Source organism: Gopherus evgoodei, chromosome 22 (assembly GCF_007399415.2).
Source record: "Gopherus evgoodei ecotype Sinaloan lineage chromosome 22, rGopEvg1_v1.p, whole genome shotgun sequence".
Lineage (NCBI taxonomy): Eukaryota > Metazoa > Chordata > Testudines > Testudinidae > Gopherus > Gopherus evgoodei.
The window spans coordinates 7,733,332-7,753,987 of NC_044343.1; the positions used below are offsets into that span (position 1 = coordinate 7,733,332).

At 45.9% G+C, this 20,656-nt stretch overlaps 2 protein-coding genes across 2 annotated transcripts in view; one reads left to right on the forward strand and one right to left on the reverse strand.

Moving 5' to 3' along the window:
* The window catches only part of UHRF1 (ubiquitin like with PHD and ring finger domains 1), a 28,392-nt gene extending 22,148 nt beyond the window's left edge, over nucleotides 1–6,244 (reverse strand). The window contains exons 1-2 of the mRNA XM_030540249.1: nucleotides 6,139–6,244; nucleotides 3,239–3,407 (exon numbers count right to left, since the gene is read on the reverse strand). Of these exons, the coding sequence (XP_030396109.1) occupies nucleotides 3,239–3,397 (159 nt within the window). The 5' untranslated portion in view covers nucleotides 3,398–3,407; nucleotides 6,139–6,244. The remainder of the gene's footprint in view (nucleotides 1–3,238; nucleotides 3,408–6,138) is intronic.
* Nucleotides 6,245–8,070: 1,826 nt separating this feature from the next.
* Nucleotides 8,071–16,474, forward strand: ARRDC5 (arrestin domain containing 5). Its single transcript, XM_030540615.1, has 3 exons — nucleotides 8,071–8,323; nucleotides 11,416–11,627; nucleotides 15,992–16,474. The coding sequence occupies exons 1-3, from the start codon at nucleotides 8,071–8,073 to the stop codon at nucleotides 16,472–16,474; spliced, it is 948 nt and encodes a 315-aa protein (XP_030396475.1).
* The last annotated feature ends 4,182 nt before the right edge of the window (nucleotides 16,475–20,656 follow it).

A 20,656-nucleotide genomic window follows, 5' to 3' on the forward strand; every position in this document is an offset into this window, starting at 1 on the left:
AACTTAGCACTAAACCTAACAATCTGAGATCACAGAGATCCTAGTAAAATCTGATTTTCATAGATACCATGTGATTTCACAGACTCAGTAACTGCCTTTTTCTTACAAGTACCTTTGACCAACTAAAATAGAGCTGTCCTACTTTGGATAAACACCAAGATGTTGAACCAGGATTAGGAATAGATCTGGATCTTAGACAGCAGACAACTCCTAGATTTCATTTATTTATTCAGTCATCTACTTCACAACAGCGGTCTGTTTTCAGCTATTTGCACAAAGTACTTACATGCAATGTGTGTGCACAACTGCAGACATTACAACATGTATGTGACACCACAGACAGAGGTAGATATGAAAAATGAAAGATGACAGCCCCACTAGTGAAGTCCAGGACTAGTGTCCTAGTGAGAAGCCCAGTTTCTAGAAGAGGTATTAGAATGTCTCTTAGGGCACTCTCACTGAACGATGTTCAGGGACTCCATCCCTTTTATTTAAAATGTCAAGTTTAAGCACTCCCCAGACTACTATGATGGTGGAGAGATTCTCCACACTCCCACAGCCTTTGTTTTATATCCTACCACCAAATGAATTTAACACCTGACTTAGCTGCAGGTCATAGCTTTCTCAAGCAAAGCAACATGAAACTGATGAGTGACATTTCCACTACCACCCATCAGATTCTAATTAGCAGTAATAAATTATTCAGAATTAACTGATGAAGCGCTGAACAAGAGGCACTGACCTGTTTGCCTGCAGACTCAGGAAAACACTACAGTTTGTTTACAGACAATTAATTTTCTTCACAATCATCAAAAATCTTAGGACTTGCCCATACATGAATATTATTCCAGAATAAGATAAGGTGTGAATTTAAAATTGAGTATCTATTTCCGAATAACTACATGTCTGGACACATTTATTCAAGAACAGCAAACTAAACCAGAAGAGGGCACTCTTATGCTGATATAAGCGTGTCCACATATTGAGCTGCTTCTGAACTGATCAATATGTTGATAAGCCCTTGGATCAGTCTGTAAATCATACTTCACCATCATACCTATGCAGTTAAACTGATTGAAGATTAAGTTTAGGGGAGTTAAGACAAGTTATGTTCTAATTGGACAATGGTTCATATTGAGCAGACCACAACTATGTTCCCTACCCTCTTTGACCATATGTGTGTGTGTACACACATTATATAGCTATAGCTGAACTAAAATTGAAAAAATACACAGCTTATGAAAATGACTATTAAAGCCAACACTGACTGTATATGGGAGTATCCCCTAAGTTTACAGCAAGTACAGCCAAGCACCGTCCCTCATGGAACATCCCAAACACAAAGTAGAGAAACGTGTAAGGAAAAAAAAAATCACTAGATGGCGGCATAATCCATAGTTTTAAAAACAAAATTATTCCAGCTGACACCAGACAAAACTTGCCACTGTACTTCTCCAGTTTGAATCACTATATTTTACTCAAATGCGCTGTTTAACCAGCCCCTTTGTCTTTACACTAATTCCTTGGTCTATTCTATTAACAGACATGCTACCTGAACTAGTTACTTCTGCTAAGCCACAAACCCACCCTGTTAACACCCAATACCATGTGGTTCTCACTCATGAGAGTGAAAGAAAGGTAAATTCTTCCCTGCACACAACCACCATCTCTTCAATAGATCTTTGCCAGCACTGCATTCAAATAACAAAGATGGTAAACAATGGGCTTGGGGGGGGGGGGGAGAAACACGACGACCATACCCCGAATCGCAGGGAGGCTCTCTCATATACTAAGATATACTATTCCCTTTACATAGTAATGCTCAAGGCCCACACAGACTATGTCTTCACCTCATGAAAGCTGTGCTTGATTTACCCAGGGTAGAATCTGGACTGATGAACAGTTTTGTTCCCTCAGTTCTCCAAACTGAGGTGCCTTTTATATGCTTCACTGTGAAGGTTACCATTCCTAGTCTCCTCACACACAGCTTCCAGCATGTAAATTACTCCCAATTATACTGTACGAGTGCTACAGCTAGCCACTTATGAATTACACTGCGGAGCAACACCAGCAAACTCCCAGTCCCAGATTTTCCCCCAGCTCTCTCCTGGACAATACAAGCTCATATAAAGTCCATAATTTTATTAATAGAAAACAATGTGCACAAATCATGTTATCCCAAATGGAGTTTCCCCAACACTTCAATCCAAACACACTGGTTTAGATAAAACTAAAAAAGTTTATTAACCACAAAAGATAGGTTTTAAGTGATGACAAGGCATAAAAGTTAGAATTGATTACAAGAAAATAAATGTAAAATGCAACTACTGCCTATCTTAATTTCTCTCTCACTACATGTTCTAGCAGTCTTACTAGCTGAATTCTTTCAGTCAGGATCCCTTCCCCAGTCCAAAACTGTTTCCCTTGTTCTTCAGTGTTGTGGATGCCACAGCTAGAGAAAGAGAGGAATAATTTGGGGCATCTCCCCTCTCATAGACTTTAAGGTCAGAAGGGACCATTATGATCTAGTTCTCTCTCTTCGAGAAAGATCTCCAGCTGAGGTTATGGAGACAAAGTCTATCTGGACAGGAACCCTCAGCTGTTTTGTCATGATTTAGATTTTCACCCACCTCCCCTGCCAAAGAATAGCCACATAACCAGGTGATGGTCCTTTGTTGACACCTAATTTGTGGCTGCTCCTCTCAGACATGAAACATGTCTTAATAACTCCAAACAGAGGAATCCTATAACTGTACATGCAATGTTGCCATAAGTTTTAAAAGGACAATAATAATAATCAGCACATTATGAGTTTTCAAATGATATCTCACGAGGTATACTTTGTACAAAATGTATCACAGTTCTGTAAAAGGGTGAATTATGGGGTACAGGCTGTCACAACATTAACACTATTTTTTTTAGTGAATTCAAAGCCACAGTGCTTTGCCAACATAAACATCAGAAGAGCAAGAGGAGATGTGAATGAATGTTAAAGTAATGACTTGTATAGTACTGTACTGTTTGGTCACTCCAGCAGGGTGGGAACATCTAACACTACCCTTAGACTTGTTACTTTCTTTGATCACAGTTTAAGGCGGAGTCCTTGTCTGATATCATGCAGCCCTGGGGATAGAGAAGGTGGGAGTTTCACCCCCACGCGCTATGGGGAGAGGAATGTGAGGGGGGGTTTTAGGAGGGCGCCGATTCATTACATTAAGAAAGGGAACAGAGCAGGTACCTGTTTGCCCCGGTAGAAGAGCCTCTGCCTGTCAGGTTCCACGCCATCGCCGAACACCTCGTGTATCCTCAGCCGCAGCTCCTCCACCTTGGTGAGTTTGGAGAGCGAGTCCACCCGGTGGGTCTCCTTGCCATCCATGGTGCGCACCTGGATCCACATGGTGGCGGCTCTGCCAAGGACGAAGGGGGAGCGGGTGACTCACCTAGCAACAGGGATGTCCCAGGATGGGGGGGCGGGTCTAGGGCTGGTTCCACACCCAGATCCTGCAGGCAGACCCGCCTGGCACCGCCCCCCCCCGCCCATCCTGGGGGGCAGCTCTCCGCGAGACCGCGCTCCAGGGAGACGTTTAACTCCCCCCCTCCCCGCGCTTAGGGACCATCCCGCCTCAGCCCTTCCCACCCCGGCCGGCCGGCCCCCCCAGCGCCGGAAACAACCCAGGACCAGCCCCCCCGGAGATCTCCCCAAGGCGGACATCGCGCTACCCCAGCCGGCCACTCCCGCTGCGGGAGGCAGCCCTGAACCCACCCCGGCCGCTCGCTACGTTCCCAAACGCCCACCTCAGTCACAACGTTGGGGCTAGCCAGCGGGGGCGACGCTCGCTCTTCAGCCACCGAATCAATGAGACCTCTCACCCTAACCCCCCCCCTCCGCTCCGAGGACCCGCCCTCTCCTCCCAAACTATTGGCTCGCAGCCGGCCGGCCTCAACGCCGATTGGCCCACGGCCTAAAAGCCCACCCCTCCCCGCAACCTAGCCGATTAGGCTGCGCCGGGCCATCCGTCTCCCTCCTCGCGGGCAGGCACCGCGCGCCAACTGTATCTCGCGCCACAATTGAAACGCTCTCTTAAATCTCGCGGAGTTTCCCCCCACTACACACATCTCGCGTGGTTATGTAAATAACAGAAGACAGCTGCCAGGCTTTTTAAAGGGGCAGTTCTAAAGGGTCAGCGAAAAGGGGTGCAAGGGCCTGGCCCCTGGAATAGGCAACCAGAGATGCCACTGAGGGTGCAAATCTATCTGCCCCACGCTCCCTTTATATTTTGCAACGTTCCTTTCCAAATTGTTATAGGCTGACAATTAATTTGTCTTGTGCAAATCCAATTTCCTCCACCAGCACCCCCAAAAAGACCATAGTATATAGATTAAGAATGAACAAGTGGAAGAGTCACAAGGCCTGTTCCCACGTTTGCATCTCAGGGACCAGTGTATAGGAACTCTGTGTCCATTGCAACTTGCATTTAGGATGAGGGGAAACTTGTTTGCATATTCAGTGGCAGCATATGGTGAATGTGGTCAGCAGTCCTCCAAGTGCATGCAGAGACCACAAAAGCTGTGCTGCCGCCAGCTTCTGTAATTCTATTTCTAGGGGCAAGGGAGGCCTTTTAAAACAAACACCTACATACTATCAGGGAGTACTTGCGGAGGTGGGGACAGGGGAATGCAAACTGCACATCTGAGGGTAGTCTATGGCGATCTGCAAATCCTCTTCAAGGAAGTAGAGAGTTAGGGAGGTAGAAAGACGTGACCATGCGCGGTTTAAATTTTAGAACCTGAGAACAGCAGGACACCTTTTTAACAGTAAGTTGGTCCCTGCGTGAACTTGGGAGGGAGTTCCTTGTTTGTCATTCACTGCCAATAAACATGTAGACCCAGAGAGCTCTCTCTAAGTACAGAGCTCAAATTACAGGCAAGCTCTCAATGCCACCCGGGAATAGGGCATTTTAAACTTTCAATTATTTTAGATTTATTTTCTCAGGGGGACGTATTTCCAAGTTGTGCATGCAATGGCAACCCAATACAATCTGCAAACCCACCCTCCCCACCGGTCCCTAAAATGAATTTCACATATAACTGCAAGATTTCTGGTTTCCACCTCAGCACCCGGCAGCAGGAATGGAGCGTTCACTTTCTGAAAGGGTGAAGACTCTGCCAGCTGGTTACCTAAACCTATTATCCTCTCTAAAAACAGGCTTTAAAAATAAAAACCGATTGCATTCTCCAGACGGCCTTTCCATTGCATTTCAAGGCTGAGGCACAGAGAACTTGTACTTGGAGACGGGAAAAGGTAGAATCCGTTTATTATGCCATACCTGGGAGCACACAATTTTTAACTCAACTGACATACCATGAACCAGTTAGAGTTTGCGGGTAAAGGACTGAGCTGGGGAAACGACAGACTGCTTAAAAGACGGGGACTGTCTCTACTGTGTGTGTATCCCACCGTTTGGGCAGCCCACAGCAGATGCTCCTTGTACGAGCAAGATCCCATCTTCTAAATATCGACATTATAAATACCCTGCGAGTCTCAAAATGTCTCCCTGCCCGTTGGCATTTGCTGCTATAGCAAGGCACTTTTTGGCATAGGCTTGCCCTCTCTGTTTGCACTTGGGAGGCGGGCTCAGGGGATCCCCTGCTTCCTAGCTGCTGTCACTGAATAAGCAATCTGCGAATGGCTCCTCCCTTCTACAACAAACTTTAAAAAAAAAGCAAAAAAAAAACCCGTAAATTGCTCCGTTCCGCGTTGGTATTTCAAAAGGGGTAGAGGCACCAGGACCTTTGCAGTGACTTGATCTCATACTTGAGCAAGTTTCCTATAGGATACCACTGATGAGATAACCTCCCCCCTCCCTCCTTATCGCTATAAATAATCCTTTACAAACAAACGTAACAGTCACCCTACAACATCTGCTGCAGGTTACATCCCAGCTGGGACAGTTACAGGACCTCCGATGTTTGCAAAGACTTGGTTTCTGCTGGGGGTGGGGGGAGAGGCAAAGAGTCTCCCATTTGCCACAGGCTGCCCCCCGCTCACGCTGCAAAGCCCTTTCCTGCAAATAAGCAATTGCCATCTTCACCCCCTCCCCAGCCAGCCCCACTGCGGGACCACCACGAGACACTCACCTTTCGCAATCGGGTGCCTGCAATGGGATGGGAGATTGGGGAAGGGCGCGCGCGTGTGCAAGCGATGCTCCGTCCGCTCCTGGACTCAATGCAATGCCACCGGATCTAGTGCCACGGGCTGCCAAGGAAGCGCCAGGAGCCGGAGCCGCTCGCCCCAGCTTTCCCCCCGCAGCGACTGCTACCGCCCGCGAACCCGGCGCCTGGCTTTGGAGTTTGGCGCGGAAAAGCCCGGGGTGGGGCGGGCTCCTGCCGATTGGTAGCTGGTGGCGGGAATGAGGAAGACGGGGAGGAGCCCACGCCCGGCCCGGGGTACCCGGGGGCGAGGGGAGAGTTGCTGCTGCAGCGCCCTGCCTGCACGGCGCTGCAGCCAGGGGGGTGCACCCTGCAAGCACGGGTGGGTGCGCTGGGATGCGGGGACCGAAGCATGGTAGATGGAAGGTGCCGCTGCATCCCGCCTGGGGCTTGCTTTGTCCCCAGCCTTGCCAGCCCAGGTCAAGACGCAGGAGCCCCTGGGTGCTGAGGCTCATTCCAGCCTGGCCTTGGAAGCGGTGAGCTCTCTCCCGTGGATGGTAAAATGCCCACAACTCCTTCCACCTCAGCCCTCTTCAGCGCCACCTCCCGCCAGAAATCGCTCCGTAGGAGAATGCTGCCTCCTCCGGGGTGGAACAGGGGTGAAGTTTAACAGCGCACAGCCAGGCCGCACAACGGGGCCGGGAGTTTCTAGGCAGTAAACCGCAGGAGAGGACAGGACTCTAGTTCACAGTCAGAAGGGTCATCCGAGGTAACGGCCTATGGAGCAACCATCTCCCGTGTCCATTACACTTTGAACTCCATCCCCCTTGCTTGCAATGTATTGTGATGACAAATGTTGACCTGTCACCTCTGCCCTAAGCTACAGGTCTACCCCCTGGGGAAAACACCTGATGGATTCTCTTTTCGCATTTCCAGTCTCCTCTGCAAGGACAGTCAGTCAGAGCTGCTGCCCCTGGCAAGCAGAACTCTCCCCTTCTGCTCAGGTACCACAGGAGATCTGAGGCAAGGAGCTTCTGGACACATATCATTTCCACAAAAAGCAGAGGGGTAAGGAGAAGAAAGAGCCCAGCAGCTCAGAGCGGGCTCTGTTCCTTCCATCCATGAAGATCTCTCGGAAGCGCACGCCTTTGATATCATGCACTCTCTCTCCTTTACTCAGCTCATCTCCCAGGATAACAGTTTAGCAAAAGAAATCAAGGCATCAAAAGCAGTTAAACACCTGACCAACTTGAAGCATGTGCTTCGTTGCTTTCCTGAAGCAGGGCCAGTGCCTGCAAGAAAAGTTGGTCTGCAGGCAAAAGCCCAGCATTTCCCCTGTGGCTCATAAAAAGCGCAAGAAATATGGCGCATTACTCAGTCTGAAACAAAGGGTAGCAGAACAATGGACCTCTCAGCAGACAGATTCCTCGTGACACCTCAAAAGACACTTGATGACAAAAAGTAATGCATGCAAGCTCCAAGGAAACTTGGCAAAGATAAGCAAGTGCCCTCCCCTGATGGCCATGACCCCTCAAACTGTCTTCCTGAAGTGTCCCCTCTCTCTAAGGAATAATCAAATCCCTAAAAGAGTCTCAGAAATCGCAAGACTGGGGCTCTAGTCTCTGTTTTCCTTCCCAGTGTTTGTCTTGTCTATTTTGAATGTATATTTGGCCCCAGCACAATGGGACACAGATCTCAGTTGGGGCCACTAGGCACTACTATAATACAATACTAAATAATAACATCATTAATGGGGCAAATCCTGAAAGCTGCAGGACACCTGGCACTGCTATCAAAGCCAAGCAGAACTGCAGCTGCTCAGCACCCACTGGAAGTGCAGTGATGTCACAAACCTTTGACATCACAGACGCGCAAGATCCTTAGGAAGCACAGACAAGAGCTGGCTTCTGTTCTTCCCCGATGTCGGTGGTGAAATCGATTAGCCTGGTGCTGCCTGAAGAAAAGGTGTATTTGGCAGGGTCCAGCGTAGCTGGCCAAGTGATTCTGACCCTTAACAACTCTTTGATCAACCCCACAGTGAAGGTAGAGCTTGTGGGAAGGGGCTATTTGCAGTGGAATGAAGAGACTAATGCTGACAAGGATTACAGCAGAAACATTATCTGCAATAACAAGGCTGACTACGTCAATAAAACAAAGACATTCTATATAGAGGGTAAGGAATTGGAACCATAGAGGTCAAAGAACACAGAGTAAAACCTCACTAATTTTGCACTCGTGAACACAGGAATTGCCATATTGGATCAAATCAGTGATCATTCTAGCCCTGTATCCCAACTGCTTAAGACGAAAATGCAAGAAACACTTCATTAGGCAGTTATGTGATAACCTGCACAGGAAGTATTTCTTCCTAACCCTTATTGATTAGAGGTTGGCTTAAGCCCTGGAGCAAGGAGCTAAACTTTGGGCACTTTTTAAAAAAAATGTATAATTTTAAACTCTGAATGATCTCATCATCCATGTAACAGTCCAGTCCCTTTTATTCCCACTGAACCCTTGGCTTCTGTGAGGGCTTTATTTATTTAGATTTACATTTTTTAAAAAGTGTAAATGAAAAATGGTGGTAATGGATATCCTTAGGTTAGTTCTGTGTTTGTGCAGAAAAAGTATTTCCTTTTATCAGTTTTAAATTTGCTTCCTTTCAATTTCCGGGAATGTCCCCTTGTCCTCGTATTAGGAGAAAAGGAAAACAGGAGACCTAAGGTGAATGATTATATTTTGCATATCAGAGCCAGTTTGAGACCCTTACTCTCACGTAGTAGTAGTTTACACCATGCATAGTCCCACTGAAATCTAAGGATTTATTGTGGAGTAAGGTACCACTTAGTGTGAATAAAGGAATCACAATGTGGCCCATAGTAAGTGTGTATACATATCTATACATATAGTCACAGTAATGCACCACTAAGACCTTGTCTAACTAGGAAGGGGTTTCTGGTATAGTTATATCAATATGGCTATATCAGCAAAATCCTCTAGAGTAAACACATTTATACTGGGATAAAAGTGATTATACCAGTATAACATATGACAGTTCTCCCAGTCAGTATAATCTGTAATAGCATAAGCACAATTACATCAGTATAATCACATCTACTCTAGGACTTTTACTGGCATAGCTATGAATCACACCCCTAGATGACACACAGCTATGCCAGTAAAACCTCTAAGGTCTGGTCTGCCCTAAAAAATTAGGTCAGCATAACTACATTGTTCAAGGCTGTGAAAAATCCACAGCCCTGAGTGACGTAGTTAAACCAATGAAGCTAAGTCCCCATATAGACATCGCTAGGTTGACAGAAGAATTCTTGCACTGACGTAGCTACCACCTCTCGGGGAGGTGGATTATCTATGCTGACAGGAGAATCCCTCCTCTCTGTGTAGGTAGTGTCTACACTAGGGGTTCTCAACCTATTTACCACGGAGCTGCATATGGAGCTTTATCATGTGCCTGTATGGCCCTGAGGATGTCACATGGGCTGCAGCTATGCACTGATTGGGTTGCAAGCAGCCCCCAGGCCAGGGGTTGAGAACCACTGTTCTATAATGAAGAACTAGGATGCAGCTGTACCACTGTAGCACTTTAAGTGCAGACGAGTTTTAAGTGTAGACCAGGTATCAATGTACTTTGTTCATTTATTTTGTCAACTATCATTTTTAATTTATTTATGTGCTGATAAGTGTACCACAATACATTTTATAAAAATAATGAAGTCTTGATAATATGAGACCTCACTACAGCTTATGCTGTTATATCCTTGCTGAGAGGCAGGGAAGTTATGAGCTACACAAAGGAGGTAAAGAAAATTAGTCGGGGTCTTACTGTGTTTTTATATACACAATTAGTTAACCCCCAGTGTTTACAGGAATATAAAAGCAGTGGGTTGTGAACAACTCCTACATAGTTAAGAGTTGAAGGTTAGGCTGCATGCCAATGCATTAAATCTTGGATTTGACCTATGATCTCCAATGGTCAGACTTCAACTCCTCCTAGATTATTAGGATTTAAAGGCTATGCCCCACCGGAAAGGTCATTTTTCCTATATGTGCAATCAAGTCTTGGATTTGACCTATTAGCTCTCACTGTGGCAAGTAAATTCCTCCTACAAGTTGAAAGTTGTGCTAGGTGTTATTGTAAATCTAGGGTGAAATTATCTTTCCGATATTTAGCATAATAGTAACAAGCAGTGCTTCTATCACACTTTTCAGCTCTGTATCTAAAAGGCCAAATGTTTCAAAAGTAGGGGCCTAAAGGCAGGCACGTAAATCCATATTTAGTCTCCTAAATAAACAGCCTGATTTTCAGAGATACTAAGAAACCACAACTCTCAAGGTTTCTCTCACAGAATTTACTAGCAGTCCTATACCAGTATAATTATATCACCGTAGCTATGCAGTATAACTCCCTATGTGCACATTCTCTTTGGGGATTTAGAGTGCCTTTTTCAGTTTAGCTTATGTCTCTTTAGAAGCAGTTTAAACTAAACTGAAAAAAAAAGGCATTCTTAATCCCAAAAGAGTACATTTATGTGGGGGATTGTATCAGAAAGTCTTATTAATTCAAAGTGAGACACGGCCAACTTTAGCCCAGTGTGAGCAGGAACTCACTCACTAACTCATGCCCGTCACCCCAATCGGGGTATGGGCCGCCAACAACAGATCTCCAGAGTCCTCTATCCTGGGCCATTCGTAAGGGTAATCGGCTTAGTGGCTTCCTAAACCTCTCCGTTAAATTAAATGTAACTGCACCTGCTTACATTACAAACTGAATTTAAGAAAGAGGCAGAAGCAGAGACACTGAAATGGTTTTCCATGGCCTTGCATCTTGTGTCATTCACATTAATGCAAAGCGAAAGTAAAATATTATCACTGGTGCAAGTGATCTGATAGAAATTTTACCCCTACTTTGCACGGGTGTAACTGAAAACACAAAAAGCCAGGCTGTGGAGAATTAGGCTCCGTGAGGGTTTGTTGTATCCAGTGACACCAGTAAAGGAGAAGTAGATATTCATTCCACTGCCTGATTTCTGTAGGGTTTAAAAGCTGCTGAGCACCCTTCATGCCTAGTGACCACATTCAAAGTTCAGAGCGCTCAGCTTTTGGCAGGAGCAGACCCTTAACAATAATTTGCAAGCAGTTGTGGGTTGCTATCCTCATTAAAAAAATTCCATCGAGAACGCAAGGCAGGCCATAAATAAGAGGTGTTCTTTTAGCTTGGTAAGTGAGGGGGTGTCATTTGGCTTTCAGGTAACTGGCTGGCTTCAGGCACCCACATCTTTGACTTCCATTTCAACTTACCTGATAGACTTCCATCGACATTCACCAGCAACATAGCCCGTGTCTCCTACTTCCTCAAAGCCTCCTGCGCCACCCGAGAACTCATCTTAGCCAAGCAGAAGAAATATTTACTGGTGCAAGGGACCTCCTCTAGCCTCCCTACAAATAAAATAGAATCCCAGGTAAGGTAAATAGAGAATATTAGTCCTGTGACAGGAGGAGAGAACAAGAGTGTAAGGGTCCAGTGCTGCTCCCAGTGAGGTCTAGCTAGCTGTTTCTGCCAGGCCCATCCCCATGGTATTGGAGCGCCCTTACAAAACTACATAAGTCCAGACAGGTGGTCTACACACAGATCCTAGAATTGTCTCCTCTCTCCCCTTTTCCAAAGACACATAGTTTGGCCTACGAGGTGCTTTGGAGAGCAAGACCAGGACGTGGGAGCTGGTTCAAACAAATATGGGGACCCACAGTAAAGCCACCTGAATCAGGGGCCGTGCACTCCAAGGGCATGGCTACGTGCTGTACTATGTGCGACCTTCTAGGTACATCAGTATACTTAAAGCAGTACAGTCCAGCCCCCCCAAAAGTGGATGCAGTTACACTGGTATAAAGATGCTTAACAATAAAAGTCACGCCCCTGATGGACATTGTTATCCTGGTACAAAAGTGGTGTGCAGGCCAAGCCTAAGAGTCAGTGCATGACCTTCTCCTACCTAATTGCTCAGCCTTGTCAGCTAAGGGGATGCAATTCCATGGATGGTAAAGGGTAGCAATAGGATAGCATGTATGTTTGTGGAGGGCAGTTGGGGAATTAGTGGCTGGAAGTTTCCTATTAAAGAGGAGAATAGGGGAAATAGGAGATGTGCCTCAACAGAACCAGGGTGAAAGGAGGAGATACTTCGATTCCTCAGGGCTGCACATCAAGTGACACTGTAAAAGGAAAACGTCATCCTCACATTTCAGTCCATCCCATAGGGACGCCCATGACTCTAGGCTTGGTAGCATCATTTGCCTCAGCCCCACCAGGGCTTTCTAGCCCAATTTGATATTCAACTGGCAGCCAGTGAAGAGATGGAGCACTGGAGTAACGTGGTCTCATTAGCCCACGTTGGTCAACAGATGTGCTGCAGGTGTTCCCTGTGGCTTCTTTCTCAAGCGTACAGGCTGAACTTTCCTGATATTTATAGGGAAGTTTAAAAAAAGAACAGGCATTGGGGGAAAAAGAACTTCCAGGCCTCTTCTCTATATCATAAAGCAGAAAAAAAATTCATACAACCATTATCTGTTTCCTTTGAAGATCATTGTTAAAATTACAATGATTTAATCAACAGAAACACTGGAATTAATTTTTGCATCTACTTGGCTATATTACTAAGAGGAGCCAATAAGCATCATCAGATGCATCTTGAATAATTATTAGTAATAATGCAGAAAAGCAGAAGTGTTCAATAAATATTTCTGTTCTTTATTTAGGAAACAAACAGACGATGTAGTCATGTCATATATGATGATGACACTCCTTCCATTAGTATCTCAGGATGATGTTAAACAGTAGCTACTATAGTTAGATATTTAGCAGGTCAAGAGAGCAGGTCAAAATAACTTGCCTCCAAGAGTTTTTTAAGAGTTGGCTGAGGAGCTCGCTGGCCCATTAATGTTGATTTTCAGTAAATCTTGGAACACTGGGGATATTCCAGAAGACTGGAAGAAAGCTAATGATGTGCCAATATTTTAAATGGGAAAAGGAGATGACCTGGGTAATTATAAGCCTGTTAGTCTGACATCAGTCTCAGGCAAGATAATGGAATGGTTAATACAGGACTCGATTAATACAAAAATTAAAGATGAATAATAAAATTAATGCCAATCGCCAGGGGTTTATGGAAAATAGATCCTGTCAAACTAACTTGATATATTTTTTAAGATTACATATTTGGTTGATAAAGCTAATAATGTCGATGTCACATACTTAGACTTCTGTAACTCATTTGACTAGGTACCACATGACATTTTGATTGAAAATCTAAACAATATGAAATTAGCTTGGCTCATATTAAATGGATTAAAAAACTATTTAACTGATAGGTCTCAAAATGTAATTGTAAACAAAGAAACATCGTGTAAGGGGTGGGTTTCTAGTGGAGTCCTGCAGGGATCAGTTTTTGGCCCTATACTATTTAATATTCTTGTCAATGACCTGGAAAAAAACATAAAATCATCACTGATAAAGTTTTCAGATGACACAAAAATTGAGGGAGCGGTAAATACTGAAGAGGACAGGATTGCTTGGTAAGCTAGGTACAAGCACAACAGTATGTGTTTTAATATAGCTAAATGTAATTGTCTACATCTAGGAACAAAGAATACAGACCATACTTACAGGATGAGGGACTTTATGTTGGGAAGTAGTGACTCTGAAAAAGATTTGGTGGTCCTGGTGGAGAATCAGCTGAACATGAGCTCCTGGGTGCAATGCTGTGGCCAAAATAGCTAATGTAATCCTTGGATGCATAAACAGGGGAATCTCAAGTAGGAGTATAGAGGTTATTTTACTCCTGACAATGGTGCAGTTGCCACTAGAATATGCTGTCCAGGTCTGGTGTCCACAATTCAAGAAGGATGTTGATAAACTGGAGAGAGTTCAGAGAAGAGCCACAAAAATGAGTAAAGGATTAGAAAACATACCTTATAGTGATAAGTAGATTGAGCTACTTGAGTCTATCTTAACAAAGAGGAGTTTAAGGGGTGACCTGATTACACATTGTAAGTATCTACATGGGGAACAAATGCATGGAAAGGGCTCTTCAATATAGCAGAGAAAGGTCTAACACGATCCGAAGGCTGGAAGTTGAAGCTAGGCAAATTCAGATTGTAAGTGAGGAAAACATTTTCACCAGTGAGGGTCATTATCCCTTGCAACAATTTTTCAGTGGTCGTGGTGGATCCTCCATCACTGGCAAATTTTAAATATAGATGGGATGTCTTTTCTAAAAGACGTTCTCTAGGAATTATTCTGGGGAAGTTCTTTAGCCTGTGTTATACAGGAAGTCAGAATAGGTGATCACAATGGTCCCTTCTGGCCTTGAAATCCATGCTCCCTGCAGAGTCAGGAGAAATCTCCCCCTCAGCAACCCTGGTTCCTGGGGCAGCCAGAAGCTGTAGAGTCACTTGAGCCTACTAGGATTAAATAACTTCTTTTCAGGGTGTCAAGTGTCCCTAAGGACGTGGCGTAAGGGCAGAGACTGGATTTAACACTAAAGAAGAGAAGAGAGTTGATAGTGACTTGAACATCTGAAAGGTGCAGGGAACATTAATGTCCCAGCCAAAATGGTACAGGACAAAAAAGGGATCCTGAATCATTCAGCATCTCAAAGCTTCCAGTACACAGCCTCCTCGCATGTCGTTTTCCTTGAACAATAATTATGCACGTTCTTATTTCATGGCTACATTATACATATACCCAGGGATCAGTCTTGAAAATATTACTCGCGTGAGTAGTCCTACTGAACTCAATGGGTAAGTAGAGCTACTCACATGCGTCAGGATTAGCCCCTTTGACTGCAAATTCATTATGGTAGAGACATGGGGCCTGATTCCCATTTACCCTACGGACCCTTTGCACTGCCAAAGTGGTGTAAAAGGGCCTGAGCGTAAATGAGGATCTGGACAGTAGAGCCAAACTCTGCTCTCTCGCTCTCAGGTGTAAATCAGGATTGACTCTGTTGAAGTCAATGGAATTACGGTAGCGTAAGTGAGTGCTGATTCAGGCCTGTGGTCTTTCATTACTTCACTTGTATTATTGGCAGCCCCCAGCCCCATACACGGTTTATGGGGTGGTGTAAATACTATAGTGATTCCTAACCTTACTACTATCTTTAGTTGTTTGCTTTAAATGGCACCATCAGCAAATTCTGCCAGCTTCCTTCCTGAAGTGGGCCCCAGGAGATAACACTTCTCTACCCCCCAGGGTGGATGATGAGACTTCATTCATTCTTGTTTGTAGCAAGCTCTGAGGTTCATGGATGGAAGGGGCTAGAGAAGTGTGACTATTCATGTTATTCTTTTGCTTTGGGGGTCTGAGCCCTTGAGTGAACTTTGCACTGCATACAATCTGCCTGCCTTACTGAGACCTAATGCTAATCACTCCATCAAGATGGTGAGAAAATGCTACTTTTAATGGCCTGTTTGTGGCCTTCCCCTGAATTTGGTGTAAATATATATTGTGTGCATTTCCGTTGCTCTCTCCTTGATGGAATCAGGACTGCTAAGCTGTGTGTCATATGCCCTGTACTGCTAACAAAAATTCTCCTATAGCTCAAGTGTCAGGGGCCTGCGGAGAAGGATATGAGGTCTATCCTCACCGCTTCTACGAAGTACAAAGGGCCACACATGCAGCATGAAGTTTTGGGTGTCTGCAGATTTCTTTTAGTGTAAAGCAGCCTCTGCTCCTGCATCTGCAGTTCCCTGTGTGTAAGGAACCGAGGCAATCAGATTGTATCCTGTGATAGGCACTCACCGTCCTCTACCTTCCCCCACCCCCATGCAGTACCCTTTGGTGGTGGAAGTCGACAAGCACATAGCTTATCATTGCTGCTTCAAACGTGGCCTCGTCATCCTCCGGATTTCCCTGGAGAAAAACACATTCGCCCCTGGTGAACAAATCATCTTCATGACCGAGATCGACAACCAGACAGGCAGGTCCATCAGGAAGGTGGTTTTTGCTTTGTATTCCATCATCCTCTACTTGGGCTACACCGTCAGGGCAGAACAGCGCTCCTTAGAAGATCGAAATGAAGTGATGAGGCTGGAGTCCAGGACCAAGGCAGCCCCCTTTGAAGTCACAAGGATCACCAGCATGTTCTCCCTGCCCAAGTTACTGTCTGTCAGTAGCATGCTCATAGCCAACGAAATCATGGAAGTCCGGTATGAGCTGATAGGGACAGTTTACCTTCCCTGGTCCATGAACACAATCGTGGCCAAAGTGCCTATCATCATAAGAACCACAGCTGCAGGCATCCCTGAGGACTAGCAGAGGGGTGCCGATCTGCACCAGAAGCAAAGTGACCATGTGTACCTACCCAGCATTTTCAGATGAATCTCTATACAGTGATCCAGGAACACGTTTGCTGAGGTCCAGATAATAAAGATTTGCTGTGAAACGCGTGTGTGCCAGCTGCCTCATTTCACAACAGACCTTTGCACAAGCGGGTTCTGGATTGGGCCGAGATGCCAGAATGAGTCACAAAATGAGGGAGGGTGGGGCTAGCTAGGACCCAAGAGCAGAGTGAGAATACCAAGAGACACTGCCTGCCTCCCAGCTCAGGGCTGCAATGTGCTCTAGTTAGACCAGAGGCATGGTCATCAAGAGACCTGGGTTCTAACCCCAGCTCTGCTGCTAACTCACTGGGTTAGTGACTTTTCCCCCCTGTGCCTCAGGTTCCTGCTCTGTAGAATGAGGACAATACTGGAGCAGATCCACAGGTTCATTCCTCACCCACCCAAGTGTCTTGTGTCATGGTTTGTCTGGAGGTGAGAAAGAAGACCCAGGTCAGTGGCCTGGACCCAGAACAACAAATACCCTTTAAATAGCTGCCCCCAGGGACGGACACACATAGTGGGAGCAGAGACAACACCTAAAGGTGTGGAGCTGGCAAGTCCAGGGAAGAATGGAGGAGCAGGTCTGGGTGGAGAACTGGCAGGTGGAGAGCCAGCCGCAGGGGGCTGAGAACAAGCCAGCCTGCCTGCTAATTGGGTAGCTTCAGGGGAGGCTGGGGAAAGAAACCAGGCTGTGTGGGATTGCATATGGAGCCTGGGGTGGGGCAGAGGCTGGGAAGGCACTAATGAAGCCACCAGGGTGGGAAGGGGACCAGGAAGCAAAAGATACATGAGACCCCTCTGCATCTTCTGGTGCAGAAAGGAGGCTGCCAGGCACTGTAGTAATACCCTAGCCTGGAAAACAATATACAGCCTAGGAGTCGGGCAAGGAGGAAATCTCAGAATTACAGCCAGGTGCTTGACTGGAGTATCCCTACGGCCCTTTGTTTCCAATTTTTAACCATTTTTACCAGCAAGTTCCCGCATTTTACAAAAGCTATTATTGGGATTATTCCTGCTTTTCACTCAAATTTTGAACCATTCCAGTCCAGTCCAGTCCGTGAAAAGACTGAGTAAGTTCAGAACATCCAATCCACTGCAATAGGTAGATGTGTTTCTGTTAATAATACATTAGTCTTGGTATAAATGTGACACTGTCTTTTAAAGTTGGACAATGTAGTGGGGAAGATGCACACATACAGACATGTGCCTCCATGTGCACATACTGTTAACGTACAGTTCATGAAACGTATCAGAGTATTAAACTGCTTTTACTTTCAATATGCTTATTTTTCTCTACTTGTTGCTTTTTTTCTGTCCGCACATCCCTCAGTACTAACCCTGATATTTACCCAGAAAACTGTGATTTTTTTTTTCTTTTTTGGTAATAAAAACTGATCAATTCCCAGGCAATTTTAAACAAAATGAAAATTGAAAATGAAGGCCCTTGAGGTATCCCCCAGGCTTCTTAAGGGACAATAGCACCTTTCTCCCTCAGGCAAAGAGAGCTTGCTGAGACTAAGGCCACCTGGTGGCGAGAGCCCCCCTCGCCAGACTTAATACAACTACTGCAAAAAAAGACTCCGGCAGCATGAGCTACGTCAGTTCTTAGGGCAGACAGGGAGCTGTGGAGTGGATCCACTGCTTCTCTGGAGCCTGGAGAGGAGCACTCCTCCTCACCGTGCCCGAGGATTCCCAGCAGCACCCAGCGCAGGGCTGGGAACTAGAAAGTACAGATATAACCAGTGCCAAGTACAGTTTGTTCTCTCCACCAGGCCAGGCAGGCTGACAACAAGCCGTGGCAGCTCCAGCACTATGTTTAAAGGCTACTGCTCCAGCAAAAATCTCCACCTACACCTTTTCCTTTGCTCTGCTCAGGGGTCTGCATACCCGACATGCTGGGGCTATTGATCTGGTTCGGCACAAGGATGCGCCACGCTCCTTCCCCCACAGATGATGGCCTTGGCCAGTAGTCCCCAAAGGAGCGAAGATGCTGCAGAGAGGGTGGGGAATGTTTTTAATCAAGGCTATCAGCTGAAAATATTTCTACAACCTTAGAACCTTTCTACAAAGGCGCCTCTGCAGGGGAGAGGAGAGGAACATGAGGAGGTAGAATCCCAAAGCAGCAGGGGAAAGAAGGGTGCAGGAATGATAGCCAGTGTTTTATTAACCCATCGCCGCCTGCAAGGGCTGGCAAAGACCTTGTGGGCTGCACCCACCAGCCATGGGTAGTAAATAACGTCATTCCTCAGCTCCTGGAGGAGGGGCAGCTGGGCTCTATGGCACCACGAGTAACCCGAGGGCCACGTTTGATTTAAGTGCCATTTAGAAACCAAAGCTAAGTGTTGCCCTCACAAATCGTCTTTGCTCCTCCTTGCATCTGCCTTGATAGGCAGCTGGGAATGGTTTGCTGGCAGAGTTTGCCAGCACAACAAACCTGAGGTGAATCAGTGACGGCTTCCCCACTGCAGTTACACTGCGCCTGCCACCTTTTAAGACATTCTGGGTCACATGTGACCCTTAGGCTGCAGCACTTCAGGGACCCTGGTCCCCAGGCAGAAGATACTGGGCTATGAGGGTCCACACAGGGGAGGGAGGTGGAGAGAAAGTTGGGGGAGCATACAGCTTAAGGCTCTGATCCTGCAAACATTTCTGCATGGCCAGATGCATGCACCTGAATGGAGCCCCACTAACTGGGGCAAATGTGAGTGGGAAACAGGAGGTTGTCACTCCAGGGTGGGGGCTCCAGCTGTGAGCTCAGTGCCTGGCTGACAGCTGTGGTGGAGGGGCAGCTGTGAGACCAGTGCCAGGCTCAATTTCATAGCATAGATTCTACCAACAGTGAAACTGACATTCTTGTCAGTTTCATGACTCCAGCTGTGAGTCCAGCAGTGCTGCTCTGAGCCAGAGGCAGTCATGAAAGGGACAAGAATGACAGCCAAGAACTGATGTAAATAACGCAGTGTGTACATGGACACTGCGGCTTCCTAACTACACCAACACAAGTGCTACGTCTCTCATAGAGGTGGAGTTATTGTATGAGGATAGGAGGCCACTTACTTGGGTGGAAGCAGCACTCTAGGGCAGACGCTGACACAATGAGGTTGACGTAAGCTGCCTTATGTTGACTTAACTCTGTAGTAGACCAAGCCTAAATGCTGGACTTAAGTGCTTAAAGTAGCAATTAGACACCTAAGCCCCTTGCAGACCCCAACCTTAGCCCCTCTGTACCATATCTCCCCATCCGTAAAGTGGGGATAATAGCAGGGATGTTGTGAGGATAAATACAGTAGATGGTGAGGCTCAGATCACCCACACTTAAGGCAATATATATATAATTAATCATCATCGTTGGGATATGCACACCCATGCCACCTGTCACTTAGACAGCCAATAGCCATTCAAATCCAGCCAACCAACTGCTGTGCCACGTTACAGTCCCACGTGCAGCACATTTAGATTGCTCCCAAGTTGCGCTGCCTGTTGACATGCCTTGAATGGCGTAACAGACACATGTCTGAAAAGACTTTCACCACCATTTCCAAAACTGGCCTACTTAGGCTCCCTTTCACCCACTGACATTTAATTTACATCATCATTTACCACCTCACCTAGGAATGTGACAAGTCACACGCAGTCCAATTTTCAAAAGTGGCAACTGACTCTGGAAGCTGACATTTTTGGCAACCTAACTTCAGATTTCCATAAGTTCCCCCAACACCCCCAGATCCTAGTCATTTCAGTGCATCCTGTGGATCACATGAAAAATCAGACTCTAAGTTGTCACCCAAAAACTACAATACTCAGAATAATGGATCCACTTTTGAAAATTTTTGGCTTTACCTCCTTGTTGTGACCCAATTTCCCCTTCTGTGAAATGGGTATAATAATGAGTGTTGTGGAACTCAGCTAACAATTGTTTGGAACAAGCTTTGAGATCCCAGGATGAAAGACGCTACAGCAGAACAAAGTATTCATTATGTTTATTATTTATTATTTCTATCACAGAAGCACCTAGACATCCCAATCAGGATCAGAGAGCCATTATGCTGGACACTGTATAAAGAAAAGTCCCTGCCCCGAAGAGCTCACATCTCACCAGAGGCTCATGTCATTT